General features: G+C 41.5%; 1 protein-coding gene across 5 annotated transcripts in view; it reads left to right on the forward strand.

The window, feature by feature from the left end:
- Window positions 1-23,402, forward strand: part of STARD13 (StAR related lipid transfer domain containing 13) — a 147,864-nt gene that overhangs the window by 95,153 nt on the left and 29,309 nt on the right. For all 5 annotated transcript variants that reach the window (XM_072850367.1, XM_072850366.1, XM_072850369.1 and 2 more), the window contains exons 2-4: window positions 13,143-13,214; window positions 15,216-15,297; window positions 23,245-23,308. In XM_072850367.1, coding sequence (XP_072706468.1) covers window positions 13,143-13,214; window positions 15,216-15,297; window positions 23,245-23,308 — 218 coding nt within the window. The remainder of the gene's footprint in view (window positions 1-13,142; window positions 13,215-15,215; window positions 15,298-23,244; window positions 23,309-23,402) is intronic.

A 23,402-nucleotide genomic window follows, 5' to 3' on the forward strand; every position in this document is an offset into this window, starting at 1 on the left:
GGCTTCCATTTGCTCTGTGGTGTAACAAGGATAAGGAAATAGAAGTGTCAGTACTATGGATACCCAGTGTTATTTCTGTCATAGCAGAATTTTGTATTATAGGGAACAGTTATTTTGTACAATGGTTTTAATAGCTGGAAACAGACCTAGGTGAGCTACAGAATGGAAAACCTGCATTTTCACTACATTAAAAATCTGTTCTCTACTTGAAGGAGCACATAAAACCCCTACGGCCTTCTATGAAAAAATGTATGGAAAGGAAACTAGGGACTTCAGCCAAAATGCTAAAAATAATAACTATACCAACATAGCCAAGTTGTCTGTTCCTTCCTCCCTCCAGTATGAACGAATAAATGTTTATGTACAGCTATCATGTAGGAATTGCTTTAGCGTGAGTTCGGTATGTTGCTCTGTAGCTGTATGGACTGCAGCTTTCATTGCAAAGGGGACTGAACAAAAGAAAATGATGATTTGTGTGAAGAAAAGTCCTGGATGTATTTTAGTCCAGATATCCAAAACATTTCAGTTCATTGGTAAAACTGCTTGCCCTGTAATCTTCCCTCTGTGTTTTCAAAGTGCGTTTAGGTGTAGGTGCCAAAGTGTGTACAATATCCACGTGCTGCAATCCTAATGGCTCATGTCTGCAGCCACCTGGTAGTAGAAGGCAGGATCGGGTGCATCAGAATCAAAGGTGCTTGGGAAGGCAAATGAGAGTTAAATACTTCAAACATCTTCGAAGATCTGCACCCCTACCACTTAGGAAATTTAAATATCCTTAAAATTCTGGCCTTTGAGTTCAGCGCTTTGATATGGAAAGTTATCTGTATCTAGTCAGTAAAATTAAACAAGTTTTCCATCATGCGATGGATGATGGAAACTGTCTGAACAGTAGCTCCACTGCTACTGTAAAAAAGAACCTTTAATTTGACTTTCCCACATTTAGTACTGGTTTTGTGTTGGAGAGAAGTGTTTGGAAGGCACTTTCAAAAAATGGGTGCCTTTGTGAAGACAGAGTGAGGAAAGATTTTATTTTTTTAGTGAACAAGTAATTCTTTCCTTTCATCTCTTGATTTTTCTCATGACTCTACAAAGATCAGCGTACAGCCATGTAATTAGTGGCTCTGGATTAGATCACACTGAAACACACACTACTGTGACTCCACTGTTTTTACAGCACTGCACAGTCAAAGCAAAGGGTAAAATTTAGTTCACAATAACATCTCTACATAAGCATGTGCTATTTCTTCAATCACTGAAATAATTTTAAAAAATAGAAGAACCATCAAACAACAGAGGTCGTCTGGTCCAACATCTGCTCATGGCAGAGCCAACTTATCGCATCACACCTGGCACTGACATAGGATCAGTCTAACTCCAAAAAGGAAGATGGACCAAGTTGAGAATATCCAAAGAAAATAATATCTGTTCTTAGTATTAATTTACTGATTTTTCATTTCTTCATACAGTCTTAAGAAGACATCCTGGCAGCTCTCATTAGTAATATTATTGTAGTAAATAGCAGCTGGAGAAAAGTGTTAAACAGATATGGGTCTTTGATGTTTAATCCTCTCAGAAATAATAATAACAAAAAAGTAGATATCAATGAATTATGTTAACCTTCATTTTATAAATGATTTTTCACTACAGTCTTGAGGCATGATGAAATGTTAATAATGTTGATATACTTCAATGACAATAATTATGATATGGTTGTGAATCAGAAAAAGTCATCTGGGTGTGTAGGAACAGCTCTTGCCTGTACTTTCAGGATAATATCAGCCCTCCTGTTCCTGGATTGTGTGTAGACGACAACTTCTTCCAAACTCTGTGAACAACTGACATTCTGCTGTTTGGGGTTTAGTTTTTTCAGAAGAAATACACAGGACATCTTTCTCAATAGGCCCTTTTGTGGAAAGAGCTAATAAGGAAACAGGGGGATCTAAAGGCAGATCTGTGTGTAGTGTTAATCAGCTGCTAATGGCAGATAGTGCTGGTAGCCCCAGGTGGGAGCTCAGCACTTTGCATTACATTCACTGTGCACAAGCCATGGATTCGGACCTCTATCTCGAATATTTGAGCTCTTCTGTATGTGCTGTATCTTACAATGTTTCTTGCACTACAAATTACTCATCACACACAGAACTCCAAAAGAAAGTGTTTTAATCTTAATTTATGACAAACAAGAGCTGAGAAGTCTTTTTTATTAATACATCAAAGTATTATCTCCAAGAGGAGTTAGTTTCATATTAATGTTCGGTGTTTAATATAAATTCACAGCATGAAGACCACCTCGGATGGGTAGAGAGTCTCTGATGTGTATCTGATTGCCCACAATGTAATTTGAACATCTACTGCACATGAAGGGTATAATCAAAGAATAATTAATACGTTGATAAGGAATTATGTTTTGTTCTACTTATCTGCAAAATTCAGAGAGAGTTTATGATGAAAACATCTATCTTTTGGAGTATTGTTTACATTTTCACTCAAATTATAACATGAAGCATTCTTCTGCATTCCATAGTGCCTTTCATCTGACAAGCTCCAATTACTGTCTGACCAATTAACTTCAGTACCGCACACATGCAAACCACGTTGGGTATTGTGGAAAAACTAAGCGAGGCATTGAAGTTTGAAACTTGACCTCCGGTTTAAGACAGTGAGCTTGAAAACCCTGACTTCCAGAGATGTTAAATCTCTGTCTTTAATTGGAGGTACGAGCACACATGAGAGCTGAAACTAATGCTCAGACCAGCACTACATCCTCTTGGGACCCTTCTGAATGTCAGGCCACTCCAGAGACCTTGTGCATTTTGTATGCTGCTTGAATTCAAGCTGTCTGCAAAGCTCCCCTAGCCTTGCAAGAGATGACATTTTTCAAAACCTTGCAAGGACGGAGGGTAGCTGCAAGCTGCATGTAGTGGGGTCCATCTGCTGCATCCAAATTCAAACCAGATCTCAAGGGCAGAGTACCAGACAAAATACCTTGTGCAATTTATGTGCAGTGAAGAAACATGCCTTGTGCACAGATCGAAGAATTTACTGCTCCTGTAATTAAAATATTAGCAATCTAATCAAAGAGTTAGTCCAGGTACAAAGATAATAACACTTATAATTCTAAGTATAAAGTTATAGCAAGTTTCCAGTAGTGGTACAGTTGGAATTGATACATATATACTTCCTATTAGCTACACCTCTCACTGGTGTTATGCTTACCCTTCCTATGACTCTCTGGGCCCTAAAATCAATGGTTCTGGTCTTCCTCAAGAGGAAAAGGGGTGTAGAGGAGCTTACAGCAAGTCTTCATCTGAAATTCTCCACTAGAAGTATGATGTTGCTGGTGGAGATTTTCTCCTTCTCACTGTTGGGTCAGTTTAGGGTTATTTTTACACATTTCCTGAAACGGTCACAGAATCACAGAATGGTTGAGGCACGTCTGGAGGTCATCTTGTCCAACCTCCCTGCTCAAGCAAGACAACCTACAGCCAGCTGCCTAGGACCATGTCCAGATGGCTTTTGAGTGTGTCCAAGGACAAAGCCTCCACCACCTCCCTGAGCAACACGTACCAGTGCTCGGTCACCCTCACAGTAAAAAAGTGTTTCCTGATGTTCAGCCGGAGCCTCCTGTGTTTCAGGCTATGCTCATTGCCTGTCACTGGGCACCACTGAGAAGACACTGGCTCTGCCCTCATTGTACCCTCCCTTCAGATATTTATACACATAGATGAGATTCCCACGAGACTTCTCTTCCCCAGGCTGAACGGTCCCAGCTCTCTCAGCCTCTCCTCATCTGTCAAATGCTCCAGTCTCTTAATCATCTTTGTAGCCCTGCGCTGGACTTACTCCAGTTAATCTGTGTCTTCATTTTACTGGAGGGCCCAGAACAGGACCCCGCACACCAGATGTGGCCACACCAGTGCTGAGAAGAGGGGAAGGATTACTTCCCTTGACCTACTGGCAACACTCCTTCTAAAGCAACCCAGGATGCTGCCTGCCTTCTTTGCCGGAAGGGCACATTGCTGGCTCATGTTCAAGTTGGTGTCCACCAGACCCCCAGGTCTCTTTCTGCAAAGCTGCTTTGCAGCCTGTGGGCCACTCACTTGCTCTTTCACTCTTGAGAAATAGTGATCCAAAAGAAGATACATAACATGATTATGTAACATGAATATACAACATTGAATGGTTCATGTAGGTGCAATGTTTCAATGACTACTTATTATTAATATCTATTAGTTATGGAAGTATTAATGGTACATTGTAAAAATGGCTTTATAGCAAATCTGGGTGGCAAGTGAGCACACACTTGAAGGTTTTCTAAACATCATCTGGATTCAACATTTCCTTTCTAAATAGGAGCTCAGAAGCTATTTTCATCTTTAGGCCACTCTTTGGTCCATGCTTCATAAAAGCATGGATGCTGCCTAGATCTCTTAACTTGGAAACCCGAAAGCAGAAACTCATAAAATGAGTCTGTTTTCAAAATTTGTCCCATAGTGACTCTATGAGTCACCAGGAGTTTTGGAATAGATCCCAAGGGATGGGATTGTTATCCCTTCTCTACCTAGTTGATAATGTTCTTTCCACATTAAAAATACAATATATTTTATATTATAGCCCTTAAAGACTCACATTTTCCGTACCTTTATCCAAACACATTTTTCAGTGGACATACAGTGCTCATGTATCACAGTCCTGTTAATTCCCTAGTCAGTGGTGCTCAGCTTTTGAATGGCAGGCCAAATAGGTGGGAAGGGCAGCATGGTACAGGGGAATGGGTGGGTGGTACTCTGTCCTCTGAGTCTGTGCTGAGCCAAGACTCATGGGGGCTGTCAAAAGGCAAGAAAAGGAATATAAATCCTAATGGGGAAGAGGGAGGATGTGAAGGGAACCGAGCTCTTAATCACTTCTGCCCATTAGCAATACCAGAGTATTTTTCCTAAGACTAAACGGAGGCGAGCCTGGTGTCCTTGTCAGCTCCCTATATATATATATTATTTGAATTTTATCTATCTCATAAATCCCGTTAGTAGTTTCAGCTGGATAAAGTATTCTCCTTGTTTCTTGTCATAAACTGCTGCAGCGTTCTTTTATGCAGCTGCCACATTTCATCCTAATGCAGCTGCATTTCACCCAGGAATGAAGTGATCCCTATATATAACTTTCGCATCAGTTTTTATAACCATTTAAAGTGCCTCAAGATGAGATGTGGGATGCAAGCTATTGTTTTATTAGTGTCATCACAAAGTGCTGCATTGTACAAATCAATTGTAAGCTAAGAAGAAAAGTGGTTTTGAAGTTATATTTGAAGATAGGGAGAGATTTTTGGGGGTTAGGAGGCATTTAAAATCCTGGTTGAGGATTTAAAATCCTGGTTTAGGAATTTAAAAGGAAGATGGCAAAAAAAGGAAACAAACTAGCATCAGGTAAGGTTGCATTAACTGAGTGGACATGTGGGACAGCGGACAGCAAAAATCTCAGAGAAATGAATGGCAGAGAGTTAGTTTTAAGTGACTTTGGAGTGGAAGATACAGAAAGATGAGGAGAAAGGGCAACCAGCAGTAACTAGAAGTTATCATGATGATAAGCAGCAACCAAATACCTGGAGAGGACACTCAAAGGAGGACCTGAATCTCTTGGTTTTATCATATAGCTGAGCCGTACAACATGGATGTGACTTTTCAGCATCAGCTGGCACTAATAAAAGCCTTTGCAGTGGTATTAATGTTATGTCTGAGACTTTCAAATGTTAAGACAACTACTCAGTGTCCAAATCTCATTGCATTCTCATATTTAGGTACCTGATTGTGCTGAACACCCTGTACCTCAGCAGAGGGAGTTAATTAGAGTCTACATAATGGGAGAATTCCCTGGGGAACTGATTTCATGCTGAAGACTCTTAGGGACAGTGATGGCTGCCTGGAGGGGTGGCTAACTACTCTGAATTGGGAGTCCCTCAGGTTATTTCTGTATGTGTCCTTGTGTCCCTGCTGGCTTGTTCTGCTGACTGCTTCAATGGCCCCTGCAAGTCACCTCTTAGCTTAAAGAGCTTGTGGGGTGTAGCACGTTGTACAAAGGTCTCTCCTACAGTGCCAACTGTTAGTGTTTTCCCTGTTGCTGAGATGCTATTTGCATAGCTGCCTTCGTGTTATTAGCATGAGCGAAACCATTGTGTTAGGTACCTAGCTCTGATGAAATCTAGATGTAAAAAATATTAATACAGGCACAGTGTTCCCAGACCTGTAAAGTTTCATGCCTGGTGAACCGGCTATAAATCTCAGGCCTACCAGTTTTACTAGTATCCCATTAATTTAGGAAAGGAATTCAGCATAATCCTTTCACCCAAAGGGGAGTTAGGGTCCTAACTTCTTGCCAGAATAACACACCTTTCTTCTTTCTTCTTGGGAAATGCAGCCTTGCTCAAGATAAAAGGCTGACAAGAAGTCTCCCAGCTGGGCTGTGCATAATGTGGTTATAGTAGGGAACAAACCAATTGTCATAGTGGTTGAAAGAAAGAGTTTATATAGTCCCAGGCTATGTCTGAGCAATAGAAATGTCAGTAACTCAGAAGGAAAAGCTATATAAGGAGTCATCTAACCAGCAAAAAATAATCTCATAACACTGTCTTTAGTTTGGTTTCATTTATTCTGCTCTGGAGAATCCTTTTCCATATCTGTGGTGGTAGCAATGAGTAGTCAGATAACACTCCAGCTCAGTATTGAGCCCACTCATCTCCTGATCTCAGTGTCCTTTGGCAATGAATTTTATAGATTGCTTTAAAAAAAAATACTTTATCAGTTCAGATTGCCATCCTTCTTTTTCATTCCTCCCTTTTCATTAATCTCCCTGTCCTTGTGCTGCAAGGTAGAATGAATAGAAGTTCCCAATTTCCTATTTTTGTATTACCCCTGATTTTTTTACCCTTTTATTATAACCCTTCCTTATTGATCTGCTCTCCAAGGCAAACAGTCCCAATCTTTTCATCTCTCAGCTTATGAGATTTTTTTTTCATGTCCATAAATAATCATGCTTCTCACTTTCAACCTTTCTAAGAAGTCAGAGCATGAATGGACAGCATCTGACTATTATTCACCAAGTGTAAAGAGTTACACATAAAGAAACTACTCATGAGCTTGAAAGGATCTTATTCTATTGACATTTGAATTATATTCAGCCACAGTAGTTTAAAAGGTCCATATTTTATTGTATTATTACTGGTACCACAATATTCTGCAAAAGCTTAAGGTCTATTAAAATAACACTTTGACAGCTTTATTCATTCCTTGCTTGCAAAACATAATCTTGCCTTTAATAGTAATTATACAGCATGATATAAAATAATTCCAATGAAATTCCACTTTTGAAAACCTTATTATCAGGATTTATTGAAGAGTATGCACTGTAGTGTAGTAAAATAATATAAATTCATTGTATGCTTATGTTTTATTTTATTTATGATATATTTGTACTATAAATGGTAATTTTACAGGTGCATGGTACGATTACCTTTGCATTATTATTGGAATTCTTCAGGAAAAGTCCTACAGAGTGGAAGGGAATGGGGTAAACCATTAGGCCTCTACCTAAAAGCATTCCCTCAAATGGATTTCTAAGGAAATTATGCTAAAAGCCTAAATAATTTCAGAGACACCAATATCCTTTGCACAAAAATTTATACCATCCTATAACTAAAACTTTAGAATTTTCCCTTTTAAAGAATTCTGGTGGGTACAATGCAACATGAAAATGTTACAGAAAATTGTATCTGTCTTTATTAAATTGCATGGGACTTTTTCCTAAGGGAATATGAGCAGCTTTGTGTTTTTCCATGATCTACACCAATTTTCCATGATCTTGGAGTAGTGAAGCAAGACCATAATCTAGTAGTTAAGGTATTAACCTGCTCCTTGCAAGCTATAGATGCGAGCTTCTGTTTTGCTGTGAATTTCCTACATGACCTTGGAAAGTCACCTTTTCTCATCTTTACAAATATTTTCCTGTTCTTTACAATTTAGCACCTCTACCCTACTGTAGGCTAATTTCTTATCTCTGAAGTAGCTTCGCAAATGCCATTCAATGGAAAACTATTAGCCTTTAGTGTTACATAGTAGCTGAGTGACAATGGCATGATGGGTTTAGATATCTAAGAACTTCAGAAATTTGGGATTTGGTCTGTCCAGACCAGATTTCTAAGGGTATTAGTAACTGAGGAGTGACATAGCCATATTTTTATGGGCAGTTAAAGGAGTCAGGTACCTAATTCCCACCAATCTTGTCTCTAACCTCCTTATGCACTTTTGAAGTGCTTTAAATCCCCATTTGTAAAATAAGAATACGAGTTACATGGATAAATATCTTAAAGACTATGAGATGTAGGGGCAGGAGAGTAATGAGGGCCACTGAAGTACCTCAGACTGGGCTGCAAGAAGAAGCTGAAACACGCTGGACCTGTTCTTATACAGCTTCAGCCTGAACTGAGCTTTCCTACAGATCCTATCAACCCTCATGAGTGCTCTTCTGGGAAGACATCAGGGTGGTGGCATGGCTTGTTGGTGACATGACAGGTGTATGAGGCATCAAGACCAGCGAGGCAAGGCTGAAGCTCTCCCACATAGTTTGTACAGCTACCTTGAGCATGCCTCAGGTTTAAGACACAATCAATGTTTCCTTCACAGCAGTATTCTCTGATTCACCTTTCACACAGGTCCACAGTGGCTCCCGAGAGTAAAAGGTGTCATTAAACCCAGGGTTGAGCTGAGCCTCCAAACTGACCCTAAAATGCCAGGTAGATGTTGTTCTGGAAGATGCAGTACAAACTCTGTCATCCCAACAGTTTTCCTCCTCTTGAAGGAGAGAGTAAGGCAGGGACCAAAAGTTAATGTAAAGCATAGCACCAGACTAACCACCTGCAAACCCTGTGAGCTATAACTAAGCTGTTACTCTACTGCTGAACAGTGCTTCCAAGAGTGAGACCTCTTCTACCTAACAGACCAGCTTGTGATGGCCACTGGAGCTCACTGATGCTGCTGCACAGTAAAATACACTCCTTTCCAAGGACTTGATTAATCCTTTTCTCTAACATTCCCAGATATTTTATCTTAAGTCTAGTAAATTAGATTTAAGTGATGAGCAATATAGGGGGGATAAAAAACTGAGCATAAACATTGATTTGTTACAGACAGATGAATAATAAAGGTTATCACATAAAGTTGACATAAACACAATAGATGGGATAATTATGTACCTTATTTATTCTAGTTGCTATTTCTTTCACTGCATTGTGCAAAGGGATATCTGAATCTTAAATAAAAAATATAGTTTAAAAAAAGGGGAGAAACACCAAAACAGAAGATAGAAGAGACAGAGGGAGAATGGCAGAAACAAGATGAAATGCTGATATCTATACAGGAAAAGGGAAAGGACTGTAGTATCTAGGTCTTAGCACTGATATTCGTGGACAGTGATATGGTCCCAAGCTAGAAAATTAATTTACTTACATGATTTTGTCTTGACAGAGCGATTTTCTCCAATGAACTTTTTAGACAGTTCTCTTTCTTGTGAGGAAGGACTCTCCGGTGGTTTGGTTTTTTTGGGCTCATTAAAATGCAGCTAATGTGGACTAAACAGGACCCTTAGAGGATCTGGGTCAGTTTGCTAATCCAACAGCAGACCATTACCGGTTCGGGGGGGATTAGTTTTCTGCCAGCTTAGAGGGTTGAGCTAGATCTCTGAACGGTTAGCTGGGAAGCCATTGACAGCTTCAGTGAGGTCTTTTTGGTGCTGTACTCATCCTTTCTCAAAGAAGTCTTCACTGATGTTTAACTAGCAAGTAAAAAAAGGCAAATATTAGAGTATGTGCACAGAAAGAGAAGATTAAACTGAGCATCTCAAATTCTGTTTTAAGCATTACAATATCCAATAATGAAAGAATCTGTATTGCATTCTGAACTATAACTTGGATTACATGCCCAGAGCGAGATAATAGAAATCACCTTTGGTGTCTGCTGAGGAGTAAATCCTTGGTTGTGCCTTTTCACCTAAACTGCAGGAGCGGCCAAGAGGGGAATGGCTGGAACGGGTGCCTTTAGCCACTAGAAACACGCTGATATGAGCAAAATCGTATTATTAGCTGGGCCAGCAGCACATCGCACTTTTCCCCTTCTGCTATCCTCTGAACAAGAGCAAAAAGGAAAGAGAGAGAGAAGGGAGCGAACTAGGCACTGGTACGTGTCCAAGACCCAGTATCCTGGAAGCTGACTTAGCAAATCTTACTGGAGGGGGAATCTGTTTGTTTGAGATGATCATTTAGAAAATGAGAATACTCCCAATGGATTCCTTCGTGGAGGAGATAGAGTCAAAGACTTGAAAGCAGAAGTTAATCCATCGATCATTTTTGACTGTTTGCAGTGTGTTACCAACAGTCTCATGCAAAAGAAAAAAAAAAAAAAACCAAACAAAAAAACCCCACAATGGGTGAGATTTACTTCCTTGGTAATTCCCTGCAATTATTTACCCATTGCAACCTGAGAGTTTTTAGATCTCACTTGGGCTGCCGGAATATTCCTCAGCAAGCTCCTCTGAGCAGCCAACTGCAAAAAACATTGAAATATGATAAGCATATAAGAGCATTAAATGGTAGCATTCTCCATCACCCACAGCCTCCGTTAGTTGTGCTTCCAGGCCAGATGAAGCTAGAATGTACGTACAGCTGTTCTGAGTTGTAAAATACATTTTGAAATGGGATTGATTCATCTGTGTTTCATGAGATTGAATTAAGCAAAAGAAAAAAGTATAAAGACTTGTCTTTTTTCCAAACACTTAATAAAAATATTCAGTCTCACTGGAACATAATAGAGATGTGCTTTCAGCACACAGATGTGCAGTAGTGAGAGCCACGTTTTATGTAAGCTGCTCATTCTTTTGTGCAGTGTTAAGAACTGAATGTACTTTCATACTCCTTTTTTTGGCCTTGACATGAAGTAATGTCAAAGCAAACGAAGACCTGGTGGTAAATCCTTTTCAGTGCTGCTAATGATTGTGGCCATTGCGGAGCTGTTACTGGCTGTCTAGTCATCTTTGGGAAATTGGGCTTTTGATAAGTAGACCTTGTATTCTGAATTTTGATTTCTGCAACAAAATTTGCTGGCATGACTCGGTATTAAGAGGATCAGAAAGGTGTGTGGGTCACATACTGCAGAGGATATTCAAAGCAGGTTTTATGGTGAGCTTCAGTGGGTAAAGTCGTTAAGGGTATAATGAGTGATTTGAACAGAATTACATGGGGAAAAATTCACGCCAGCATCTCCTATCTATAAAATGCATTTTAGTAGAAAACAGATTTACAACTGGAATTTTTTTTGTATGCAAGGCAGAACATGCAGAAGAGCAACTGAGCCTGATTTTCTTTTTCCAGTTCCATTGCTTGTTTTATATATAGGGGTTTGTATTATGGCTGCCTGGATTTTACAACCACAAATGTGCCAAAACCCTTGACTGGTTCATTCAGGTTGAATTATAAGCAACATAAAATGTCTACTTTCTTCAACACCTGCACACTCCATTCCTTTGTGTTTTGCAAATATAAGAGGTGCAGATACGTGCTTTTTTGACTTTGATCTTGTAAACCAAAACCATTTAAGTGGATCCTGATCTAGATCTGGACAGCAAGGAGATGTTGCCCAGGTTTCCTCAGCAACCCACATTTTTCTGGGCGAGCCTCTGTTTTCAGTTGTTCCTCCAGTCGCTCTGGGAGCAGCTGCGCATGCAGGCAGCACAGGTGCCGGGCAGAGCCGGACCTGGAACACTGCTTGCCATAAAAGGAGCCCATGGAGCTTGGTAAAAATTGAGGTACCCTACTGTCAACATGCATCGGTCATCTCAGAGGTTGGGTGCATAACCGTGTGTGTGACTGCTGGGGTGCACAAAGTCTGTTTCACTGGAGACACTTCAAAAATCCTCTGGTTTTGTGTAGCTGACATTTATTTACTGCTGCTTTAGTAATTGCATGGGGTGGATCTGCCTCTCCTGTGCAAAAAGCTTTAGGTCTTATGTACTCCCCCTCTTGAACATTATTTTCTTCCATTCCATCATGCTCACATATTCCTCCTGTCACCCCCAAAATAAGGAGGGACTATTCTCTTGTCCAGCTGATGATTCCCCCACCTCTTCCATAGACATGGCGTACGTCTTACCCAGTGAAAGCTGTTTGAAAGGGGAAACCTGGTCTAGCATCAGCTGTGTCCATACTTCTAAATAGTGGAGAGGCAGGAACAAGATGACACAGACTGATTCCTCGCCTCACTGCTTAGTACTAGTCTCCTCAAGAAAAGATTTGTCTTGACAGATAACTGAAACAGTCCAAAACAGGCCTGGAAGTGGATTAAAATTAAAGAGTGAGCAGTCTGGGGTCCAGTGCTTGAAGCTACTGCCTGTATCTATTTTATTTAGCTGCACAGACGTACCTGTAGCTATTTATCCTCCCTCTGTTAGCAGCCACAAGAGAAAAGCATTGTCAGTACTTGATTTATCCCACCTATTTAGGCACTACTTTAAGGTGAAATGAATCACCCTTCGGAAGTAACTGTCTCTCTATTGACTATGGATGGAGTCTGCATAATGGAGTTCAGATGGCTAAAGGTAGGAAGGCACATCCTACCTGTGCAGTTGTCCCTTCCGTAACATGAGACCTGCACTGGGGTTTTCCTGGGAGAGCTTTCGGTGGCTTTCACATGGGATTTTTCTCTGCAAGAAGTGTCAGAGCAGGAGAAAACACAGTGCATGCTCCCTGTCACCCCATTTCCACCCTGCTTCATCTTCACCTCTCCTCAACAACTTACCCTTGGGGGAGGATAGGACACAGGACCACAAACGTGGCTGAGCAACTTCTCCTGCTGCATGGAGATGCTTAACACTTCATCCCGGTCACCAAGCAGCTATGCAAACCCCAGAGTCCTGTGGAGGCAGGGGGATTTCTTTGAGGGACTATATTTCATTTGCTGATGCTATTAAAAAATACTTCAGAGTGATTACAGTACTTTTAAGCAACAAAAAGCTACTACCAAGTATCTTTGCTATTTCCTTGGAATTAAAAGAACTTCTAATGCAAAATAACAAACTGTGAACTTTTCTTTTTTCTTTCTGCTCAGAAATCGAAGCAAAGGAAGCGTGTGACTGGTTACGTGCAGCTGGATTTCCCCAATATGCTCAGTTCTATGAGGGTAAGTAGGTTTTTCTCCTCTGTGCGGTACTGAAAGTGCACTGGGCCCTTGCCAGGAGAGCTTGCAGTCGGCCAACTCTACATTTGACTGAGTTATGGCCATGGCTGGCTGCTTCACAAAGCCTCAGCTGCTGGAGTCATACAAGTGCCTAAAGAAAAGTAAGATTCTTGCTCTCATAGCCATGGGAATAAAAAAAAAAGAGGGACATAGTTGGTATAAACCTCAAAGGTTAACAAAAACAAGTACAAAAAATCCAAATACACAGGTCTCTTTTTTTTTTTTTAAACTTCCAGAACTGTGTCTAAAATAAGATTGAAAACACTGAAAGTTACTGAAAATTTAAATCTTACTAAAAATAAGATGGAAAAACTCTGCAAAGTTACCAAAAGTGAATAATCTGAGCTGCGTTTTACATTTGCAAAGCAAGAAAAGCCAATATTTTGGTGCTAACTCAAAGCAAATGGCCATGTCCCCTTCCTAGCTGTAAAGCTCATGCCCAGGGAAGCGGCGTCCCCAAGGGCAGGGCGAGTGGTTGCACAGCTGCTGCATTCAGGAGCAGTCTGGGGACTGGGACTGGGTTTTTCCTGCTCTCCCTAGCTCAATGCTGAGAGGGAAACGGCAGTTGATCCTCATTTTTTCCCAAACTGCATATTCTCTCTGCCAGAGACACAGAGCCAGCTCAGGCCCACTCGGGTTTATCAGCCGAAGTGCAAATGCCACTGGACACCTTCCAGGGTCAGCTTGGGTCTGGAGGCAGCATGGCTCCACGCATGGAGCGAAGGCCAAGAAACCTCACGGGTCAGTCAGCTCTGCTGAGAGCTGGCTCAGACACCATCCATCCCCGTGCATGAGATGGACGAGGACACCTCTGCAGCTGAGGCCAGCTGAGGTCCTTCAAGGCTCAGGTGCTGGCTCCTGGTAGGCTGCTCAGGTGCCTGAGTACCAGGAGCTTCAGGAGCCAGGCGGGCTCTGTTAAACCCAGCAAGGAACTAAGACTAATAAGCCTGCCAGACCAAAGCTGACATAGATGTGTGTCTAACACGGTCCCTGGGTGCCCAGTAGTACTTTTGTGTCTGCCTTGTAATCAGAGTATCTCAGATCCCCACACCCCCAGGGAAAGGAGAGCCTGCTGCCTGCTGAGCTCAAAGGGATGTTCCCTCCAAAAAGCAACCTGTGCTGGGCTCACACAGTTCCCATACGGTCAATATGCACTCTAGACAGTCTGCATCTCTGAAAACAAGGTCCTTTTTATAGGCATCTATTATGTCAGTGTTAAGCACTAGTGTCTGAAAATGCTGGCTGCAGTTCCTGTATCCCAGCGTCCTGCTGCGGTACCTAAACATGGCAGAGCAGTCTGGAGAGCAGCCACAGCGCTGGAACCCGTCCCACCGTTACGGAGACCGCTAATGTGTTGCAGCCATGTCACTTTTCATTACAAATGTCAGCTTCCAGCACACTAGTCTGGCTTTTTAACTAATATTGAGGGTTATAATTCAGCTCTTTTTTCTTTGTCTCTGTTACTCGAGTAATTCTTTGTCTGAAATCATTGTTATTGGGACCTGTATTAAAAGCAAAAAGCGCAGAACATTTCTGTTTCATGGGAAAAGTCTGTCTAGCAAATAACTCCTTAAGTCACTGTGATGGGAATGGAGAACCTTGTTGCTCATGTGGATAAAGAAAGTGTGTTAGTAATTCCCTGATCTCATTCGTTTGTGCTACGCGCTAGAAAGAACAGCTAACAATTGAGTATCTTATTAAAGCCAAAATGAAATAATCTTGCTCTCTCTTCGGTGCACAGGACGTTCAACTATACCTTTAACAGAAAAAAAATAATAAAGTGACTGAAAGGGTCACAGATACAGCTGGAAGGGAACCAGAGCTGAGTGAAATCAGTCATACTAGATTTCAGTGAGCAAGCACATGCAAAGCATTTTAGATGTAGACAATGTATTTTCATTTGAATAGCAAGCAGTCATCTTAATATTGTGTCTCCTTTTATAGACTCCCAGTTTCCCATTGACATTGCTGCAGTAAAGAAAGATCATGATTTTCTTGACAAGGACCTTGTAGAACCTCTTTGCAGGTAAATAACACCTAGTTTCTTTTCTGATAATTTAAAAACATGAACTGATTTGTTATTGTTAGCATAGCAGCAGAAGCAGCAGCAGAGATGTTTGCTTGTCCACGTGAATTAAGCAATGATATCTATAATGCTACCATGCTGAATTCATTTCTCTTACAGAAAATCCTGGAGTAGGACCCCCACTACACTCATAGAAAACATCACATGATTTGAGAAGACCCAAATCCAATGGATTTGAAATACCTGCCTTTTAAAAAAGAATTAGCAGTAGTACAAGCAAACCCTGAATAAATGAGAGTCACACTTGAGTTGCACATGAATAACTCTTATGTCCAAGTGCAGCAGCAAAGATGAAACTTCATTGCACAGAATTCAGCAAATACTTTCTCTGGCAGCAGACGTGGTTTTCATGCTGCTGTGATTCCCTTGGTACTCTCCTTTTGGCACCAGTAACAGGGGTGGGACCAGAACCCACAGTACTACAGCTGCTACAACTAGTCACTGGTTTGCCCCTCCCAGCGGGCTTGCGTTTGCTGTTTATCTAGCTTTTTATACTCTGCCTGTGATGAATATACTGCATTGCATTGCTCAAGTACTGTCCCCCAGGACCCAAGAAGCAGCAATTCTGTGGTAGTTTTGCAAAACCACATTGCAGAGGCATTGTTCCCCTCTTCTTTCTCCTGTGCTCAGCTCAAGCTGGGTTCTGCTCCTCTCTTCTTCAGCAAGGACAAAGGAGCATCTGGCCCCTAACCAAGCAGGCTTTATTACATGTTATGGAAACTTTCACAACACCAACATCAAGATAATTGGACAAAACTCTATTTCCCCTTCTGCAACTGTGGCTAAAGTCATCAGACTGTATGCTGTTCCACTGCACATTGTACTGTGCATTGCAGGGATTAATGAGTCTGTGATGGAGGACTGCAGAGAGGGTTTCTGAGAATCATAGAAAATAGGGCTGGAAGAGAGTTCATCTAGTCCATCGCTCCATCCCTGGCTATGCTCTCCTTCCTGGAGGATCCAGGTAATTCCTGGGCGTAGCTGTGAGAATGCTTTCCCAAAACTCCTCTGCTGCAAGTGAGACCTATTGCTTCTCGTTTTGTCTATTATGGTTATGGGGAACAGAATATTGTCTTTCTCTGTGTAGTAGCCTTTGTGTCTGAAGACAAATCAGTAGGAAAGACTTGGATCCTTCAGTGATTGCTCTCAAGGATGCTGCGGAGCAGAATAACTGCAGACTTGATCCACTGCTGTTCTGTACAGCTTGGTGGGAGGGATTGCTATGCCCACACCTAAGAAACCTTCTTCCCACATATACATGCATCCCCCTGCTTCAGTCTGGTATGGTGGAAGACATACTTTGCTGTAGTTTGGGAACTGGGAAGTGGTAGGAGGTTGAGATCTCTTCCCCTCTTCCCTTTCCCACAATGTTGAAAAACCATGCAAAAGTGCAAGTATGATGTCTGTTCCTGTCCCTTTCTCCTGAGAGCAAACAGTGAGGTGCAGTCATTGCATAGCTCTGTGACGCTCCCCAGTCTTTCTTCCCTGAAGTAATTAGCAATGGTAGTACTTCAATTATGGTCACCAGGTATCCAACACCTGCACAGCTAAATGGGAACAGCTCACCACTTGCTCCTGCAGCCTCTCTGTAGACTCACAGGTACACCTACAACAGTTACACTAGGTTGATATACTTATGAGGATTTCTTTGTGAGCTGAACACCTAAAGACTGGGGATTTTTTCTCTTTTTTTAATAGATGAGGGTTTGGAAAATAAACTAGCAGCTGGAGAGATGCACTTATGTGACAGAATGCTTTATATTAGCCTAAATCAAGTGATACTGCTGAGATTTGTAGTACATAAGCATAGACACAGATCTTTCCAAACTATTTTATTCAAAGACAAAGGGTTTTATGACTGTCTAGTAACTTTTTCTGTAATGATTTTATTCAGAAGACAACACCTGTTGACTTTAATTTTTGTTGCGAGTTTTTAAACAGTTTAGATCTAAAAAAGGAGTAACACCTCATATATTAGCCAGGTAGAAATACAGGTATTATGTACAGGTTATATCTTCAGATTGCAGACATTTAATTTGCTGTAACTTAGCAGCTTCAAACCTGTAGCTGAGAGCGACCTGTAAAAAGTGATTGTGCCAAGTGTTAAGATTTGAGTTCATCAGAAACAGTAAACAGTGCCAGCCACTGCCTCCAGTACCAGCTTTGTTACTGTATTAGCTATCAAACCAACATCTTCCAATTTTTCCAGTGCACTGGAAATCCTCACAGCTCGACTGACCACTGTGGCCAGTTTTCTACCCTTGCTTTGCTCTGTGGTGGCATTACTACAAGGTCCATGCCAGTATATCACACAAGAGCTGCAGGCTGTGATGCACTTTTATGAAATAGAAAGTTAAAAAAAAGGTTGGTTATTATTTCTGTATGCACCAATTCCCAGGTCAGGAGCCAAACTTCCAATCTTCAAACACCCAAAACTGCCCTCGAAGCTATGCATGAACAAGCCTTCACAGTGACTAATAGTGCATTCAGCCCATCGTACCGAACAAAATGGGGTTCTCCTTTTTATTTGGATGATAATTTTAAAGTTGGAATGCCAGAGTGGATAATCAGTTTGAGCAGAGTTTTAGCTCTGAATGGTAATGGTTCTAGCATAAACACTGAATTTCTCTGTTCTTGTGGGTTGAAATCAGACTCTTAACCTCATTTTATAATCTGTTTTCTTATGGCATTGCAGTATACAAGAGAACATGAGGTACAAATGCAGAGGAACCTTTTAAGGCAGCTGGTAGTATTTTAGTCAGAAAACCTAAGACTCCCTGTTGTAAAAGATTTCAGTGACCTTTTTGAGATATTCTAACACTCCTGCTGTTTACAATATCATTTGAAAATTTGGCAGAGTAAAGACCAAATGTGAGGCCTTTGGGTTAGAGGCATATCTATCAAGAGATTCCACTCGGATTTTATTGAGTAACGAACAATAGAAAATTGCCATGCAATCTGCAGGCGGACGCTGTCAGCCTGCCAAAATAATAATTGGGCATGAAAATTTTATAGCTGGATCTCTGTGTCATTTCCAAAATAGCAGCAACCAACTCTGCTCTGGGAACTTTTGTGGCTGCTGTGATAAGAGGTTGAGAAGGAAAAGCCAAGCCATGTTGTACTTTTTGTATTCATGTAAATACAGTGACTAAGAATAAAAAGAACAAGTATGTAAGTCTGAGACATAGGCCCCTAAGCAAGGCTCTTAAAATTTGAACTGTGCCAAGCAGCCCCCAGCCTCTTTTTCCATAGCTAGTGTCTCTTAGATAGCTTGTAAATAATCCAAAGATCACTGTACATGGGACAGCCTACCAGAGTTTTGAAGTGGCGATTGTATAGTCAGTACTGTCTGCTGAGTTATATTGCTCTACGTGCTGTTAGGAGATAAGCCCGGCTCTCATATGCAGTACGGAAAGCCCTGCTCTGAAGTCAGTAGAATGGCTCCCATTGACCTCAAGGAGTTGACTCAAGGAGTTGACTCACCTCATGTGGGCATGTAGCCTATAAGGTAACTCACTCATTTGCAGCCATGATAAAAAGTGATAGGACTGGAAAACAGTATATTATCTTCAGGCACAAAACTGGTGGAGCAGGGACGTGCCAGTGCCAGCTTCACACACCAGTCCTGCCGGTACTGCGAGGACCCTTATTCAGCGTTGAGACTTCAGCAGAGCCCAACATGAGCAGCTGGATGTCCTCTTCCCAAATTCCACAGCACCAGAAGAAGCCAACTAGGGGCACATGTATTCAGCACTTAAACTGGGCTGGGAATAATGATAAAGCAAAGAAATGGTGCAGTTTTTCCCTCAGAGAGGAATTTAAGGAACCATAAAATGTGTTTGCTTGGTCACAATCCATAAGAGAGGACATCTGCAGATCTGCAGGGGTAGGAGACACTGTGCTGTTCATGCTAGCCCTCCCCATGGTGCCTCTGCTTGGAAAACTGTTGGTGCCCCTGCTTGGAAGCAGCTGCAGAACAGGTCCAGAGGAATGCATGGAGCTCTAAGTCACTTCAAAGTTGTCTTGCTATTATCTGGCTGGTTATTCAAGCCGGGCAAGAGATCACTACCCACGAGGTTTTCCAGCTGATCACATCCTGCATTGCTACAAGCTTGTATTTATTTGTAAACTCTGCTTAGTGCTGTACAAGATGTGAAAGTCAGGGATTTCCTACTTCTGAAAAACTTCCTTCATAAGGGTTTATAAGTACAGCACTGGGATTGGGATTCAGAGCCCTAAATACCTATGTGTAGTGCCATCTTAGATCTCCCAAGATATCTCAGACTTCTCCATGGGCTGGCTGGACCAAGAGGACCTGCAGCAGCTGAAGGCCAGGCTTGATACTCTAGGGGATCTACAATAGCACTAGACACCTCTGTTTGGGCACCTAAATCACTCCACTGTTCTTTAAGTATTGTTTCAAGGGACATTTTTAACATAGACATGATGTTTCATCATAGACATAAGTGTTAAACCATAGAGGTAGTGTTTACCTGTGATGGCCTGGAGAAGAAATAAAATCAATGTCAGTGAAGCGCTTGCTGTAGTAAATATTTCGCAGGCTTCCCCTGAACACTGCAGAGCTTTCCAGACAAGCATTCAAATGCATCCTTGATTTTTATGTAGCCACCTCTCTTGTGTTTATTTAATGTGTTTTTTTCTGCTTTTCTCAAGTCCAGATTTTGTGTTTTGTTAACGTTACAAACAGGCAGTCTTTTCCCATGTTTTTAAGCAGTGACATGAAAGTGCCTCTCTCTCTTCAACTGAGACAGCCTTTTGTAGCCAGAGACTTTTGTTTTTTGTTTTTTGAAAGATTTGTTGAGGACTTGGCTGTCAGTCATCTAGTGACTTTAAGCAGATGAGAAAAGCTTTCTGCCACCGCTGGCACATCAACGAGGCATAAGAAGTGGAAACAGACTGGCTTTGATTGGAGTTGTTAGTACCAGGCAAGCTCACAAATATGATCATTAGTTCTCTAATTTCACTGGCAAATCTTTCCACAGCATTGGAAGAGCCCCAGAAAGCATGCCGATGTTTTGTAGATGGGTGAATTTAAAACCTGCGGTTGAGCCCCTGGCACCCCGTAAAAAGTAGTTTTGTTTTTGATGGAATGGGTTCTTCATAGCAAAGCCAGGTTAGAAAGCAACCAGGACAATGATGTGGCTTTCCAAGCCTCCAGTTTAAGTAACAATATTCAATTCTATAGAGCTGAACCTCTCAGTCCTTGCTGAAATTATCTTGCTCTTGAATGCTGTTAGCGGGAAAGCGATGGCTTCGGATGGTCTTGTTGGTTTGACCACGTGCTTTCTGCACCTTTCCGTGCTGAAGAAGGAGCTGTTTTCAACAGAAATGCCACGGCACTTTCTGCTGTCGGCTGGACACATGCAGAGGTACCTGGGTGCAGACAGGGCGAAGGGTACGTCATGGGCTGTGGCTTCCTCGTCTTCCTGCTCCTGAAGTGCGTGGCTTGCTCCTTGGATTTTAGAAGGCAAGCGACACCATAGTGAATGGAAGGAGCACTGGCCCCTGTATTTAAAATGTTTTCTTCTACATCTTCTCCTTAACAACTGCAAATAGGCAGTAAGCATAGAGGGTTTTTATAAACTATTGAGGAAGCAGTTGCAGAGATCACCTGCCAGGGGCTGCTGTGGAGAGAAGGGGCTGCACCCCAGCCCTCTTTCTCAGGAGAGCTCCTTCAGTACCTGCTCTCGTGGGGGTGAGGGAGGTGGGGTCGACGGCTTGGTTTTCAGAGTCGATGAGCAGCTTGGAAGGAGGCAGTGGTTTCTCAGGATTTCTGAGCCTCTGGGCGTGAATTCTGACGCCTGTCTCCTGGTCAGCCTTGCAGGACACGTTTAGGTCAAGGAAGCAGGGAGCGCTTCCCCGTCCCTTGTCTGCCTGCTCACCGTGTAAAGGTGTGAGGACGCGGCGGCAGCTTGATTCAGATATGCAGCTACGAGCACTCAGGTGGCACACAGCGGCATGTCAGTGTGGAAATGTGGCTACAAACTTGTCCCTCCAGCACATGCCAGCTAATGCAGAGGTGCAGGGACTCTGATCTGAGCCTCCGGTTCACTGGTTCACCTTCCTTTTGGAGGAAGCTGTCTCTGAGGATAGAAAGTTGGGCTGGAGTCCTTTGAAAATGTGTCTGTGCCTCTGTATATTTGGAATTTATATCGATAAGCAAATATAAACATTTTGCACTGAAAAGAAGTGCTGAACTTTATTCAGCCTCAGGGCACCAAGAAAATGCAACTTTGGGTTGAGAAATTCCATGTTTGGGCAAAAGATGAGCTTTGCAATAATAGATGTAATCCCTGAGGAGGAGGATTTGTGGGCAGAAGGCTGATACAGAGCCACAAAGCCTGAAATTTATTACAAGAACATTACTATCATGCATGCGGGGTGTGCTTGTGCATACATTATACTCACATTAATATGATGAGCACAGGACTTTTCTGATATGGCATAACGGATTTATTGGCTTGAGTTAGGGAGGAGTATTTTATCTACAAATGAGCAGGTGATATTTTGTGAGGGAGGTTTTTTTAAGGAAGATCCACATTTGGTGGGCTGGTTCTTTAGTAGTGGTGGCAATTTGAAAGGATTTCTAATATTAGAAGTCGTGGGGAGGAATATGTTAATGCCATAATGTTCTTATGCTATGAGAGAGATTATATTATTGATGTGATACTTTTTTTCATGTGTCCTTGTAACTTATCACATACATTTCAACTGTTATCAGTTCTGGAGATTTGCAGCCTCATCCTGAGACCCAGAAGCAACAGGGCAGCTCTTGCTGCAAAGACACAGGAGATGCAGGCATCCTATAGAAGAGTATAGTAGGCACATGGCTCTCTCACTCTGCCTTTCTTTATTTTGAAATTCAGCCCTAAATCTGGAAAATGTTCAAAAAGTCGAACATATTTAACTCTGAGCCTCTGCTTTTAGAAGATGGATGGTTTCATGAATCAGGACCTTGAATTTTACTTTGTAGTTACACTTACTTTGTATTTATACTTTGTATTTATACTTTGTATTTTACTTTGTATTTATACTTACATTTGAAATGTAAGTATGAATAAAAACTATTCAATTATGATTAGCATGGTAGGTTCTCTACTGAAAGAGCATGTTTTCTTGTCCTCTGTCTCTGCACATGGGTGCGCACGCACACACACACATTCACTTTCCACCTTTATCAGATTGTCATTTCAACCCACTATTGTCATGGGATAGCCTTGGATTTAAGAAGCAGAAGCCTTACAGAGTCCCTGATAACATCATTACGAACATGGTCAAAAATAATTAAAAGTATTTATTTAAAGGTGTTACATTTGTTACATTTTGGGTGTTAAACTGTCTTTAAGATCCACAGGTGTGGGAAAGGAACTATTAGCTGTGGAGAAACATTTAACTAACTGTTCTTCTTTATGTCAACTTTTTAAAGGAGGTGCTAACTGCCTAAAGTGAGGAACTGCATCTTTTTCTTTGTCTTTTACAAGTGCTTTGAAATCTCCTAGCATTAACCTTAAATCGTTTTAGACCAATTATGTTACAGTCCTGCAGAAGGCAACTTACCTTCTTGTCTCCTGTCATTTCCCCATCTATCAGAGGTGTTTGTTTATACCTGTTTCCTTTGCTAAATACTTAAATGTCTATGAATTAAACAGCAATGTATAAAACCTGGCTATCAAGTAATGTGAAGCTAAGATTCCCTTTTAACGCAGTGGTCTTATAGCCTGGAATAATATGACCAGTATCGTTTCTGAAGCCCGTTGTATGCAGTTAGCACCCTACAGGCAGATAAGAGAAAAGCTTTTGAACTTATGAAAAGTCATGCCCTTTAATCAGATGCTGCTAATCTTTTGAATTTGCTTTGCCCTGTAGACGACTGAACACACTGAACAAGTGCGCCTCAATGAAACTCGATGTGAACTTCCAAAGAAAAAAGGTAAGGAAACTTCATTAAATGTGCTGGCTTTGCGCCGGCTTTTGTGATAAGACCTCCCCAATTTAGTCTTTAAGTCAGTAATGCTCTTAAAAGT

This window comes from Ciconia boyciana, chromosome 1, assembly GCF_034638445.1.
Source record: "Ciconia boyciana chromosome 1, ASM3463844v1, whole genome shotgun sequence".
Taxonomy (NCBI): Eukaryota; Metazoa; Chordata; class Aves; order Ciconiiformes; family Ciconiidae; genus Ciconia; species Ciconia boyciana.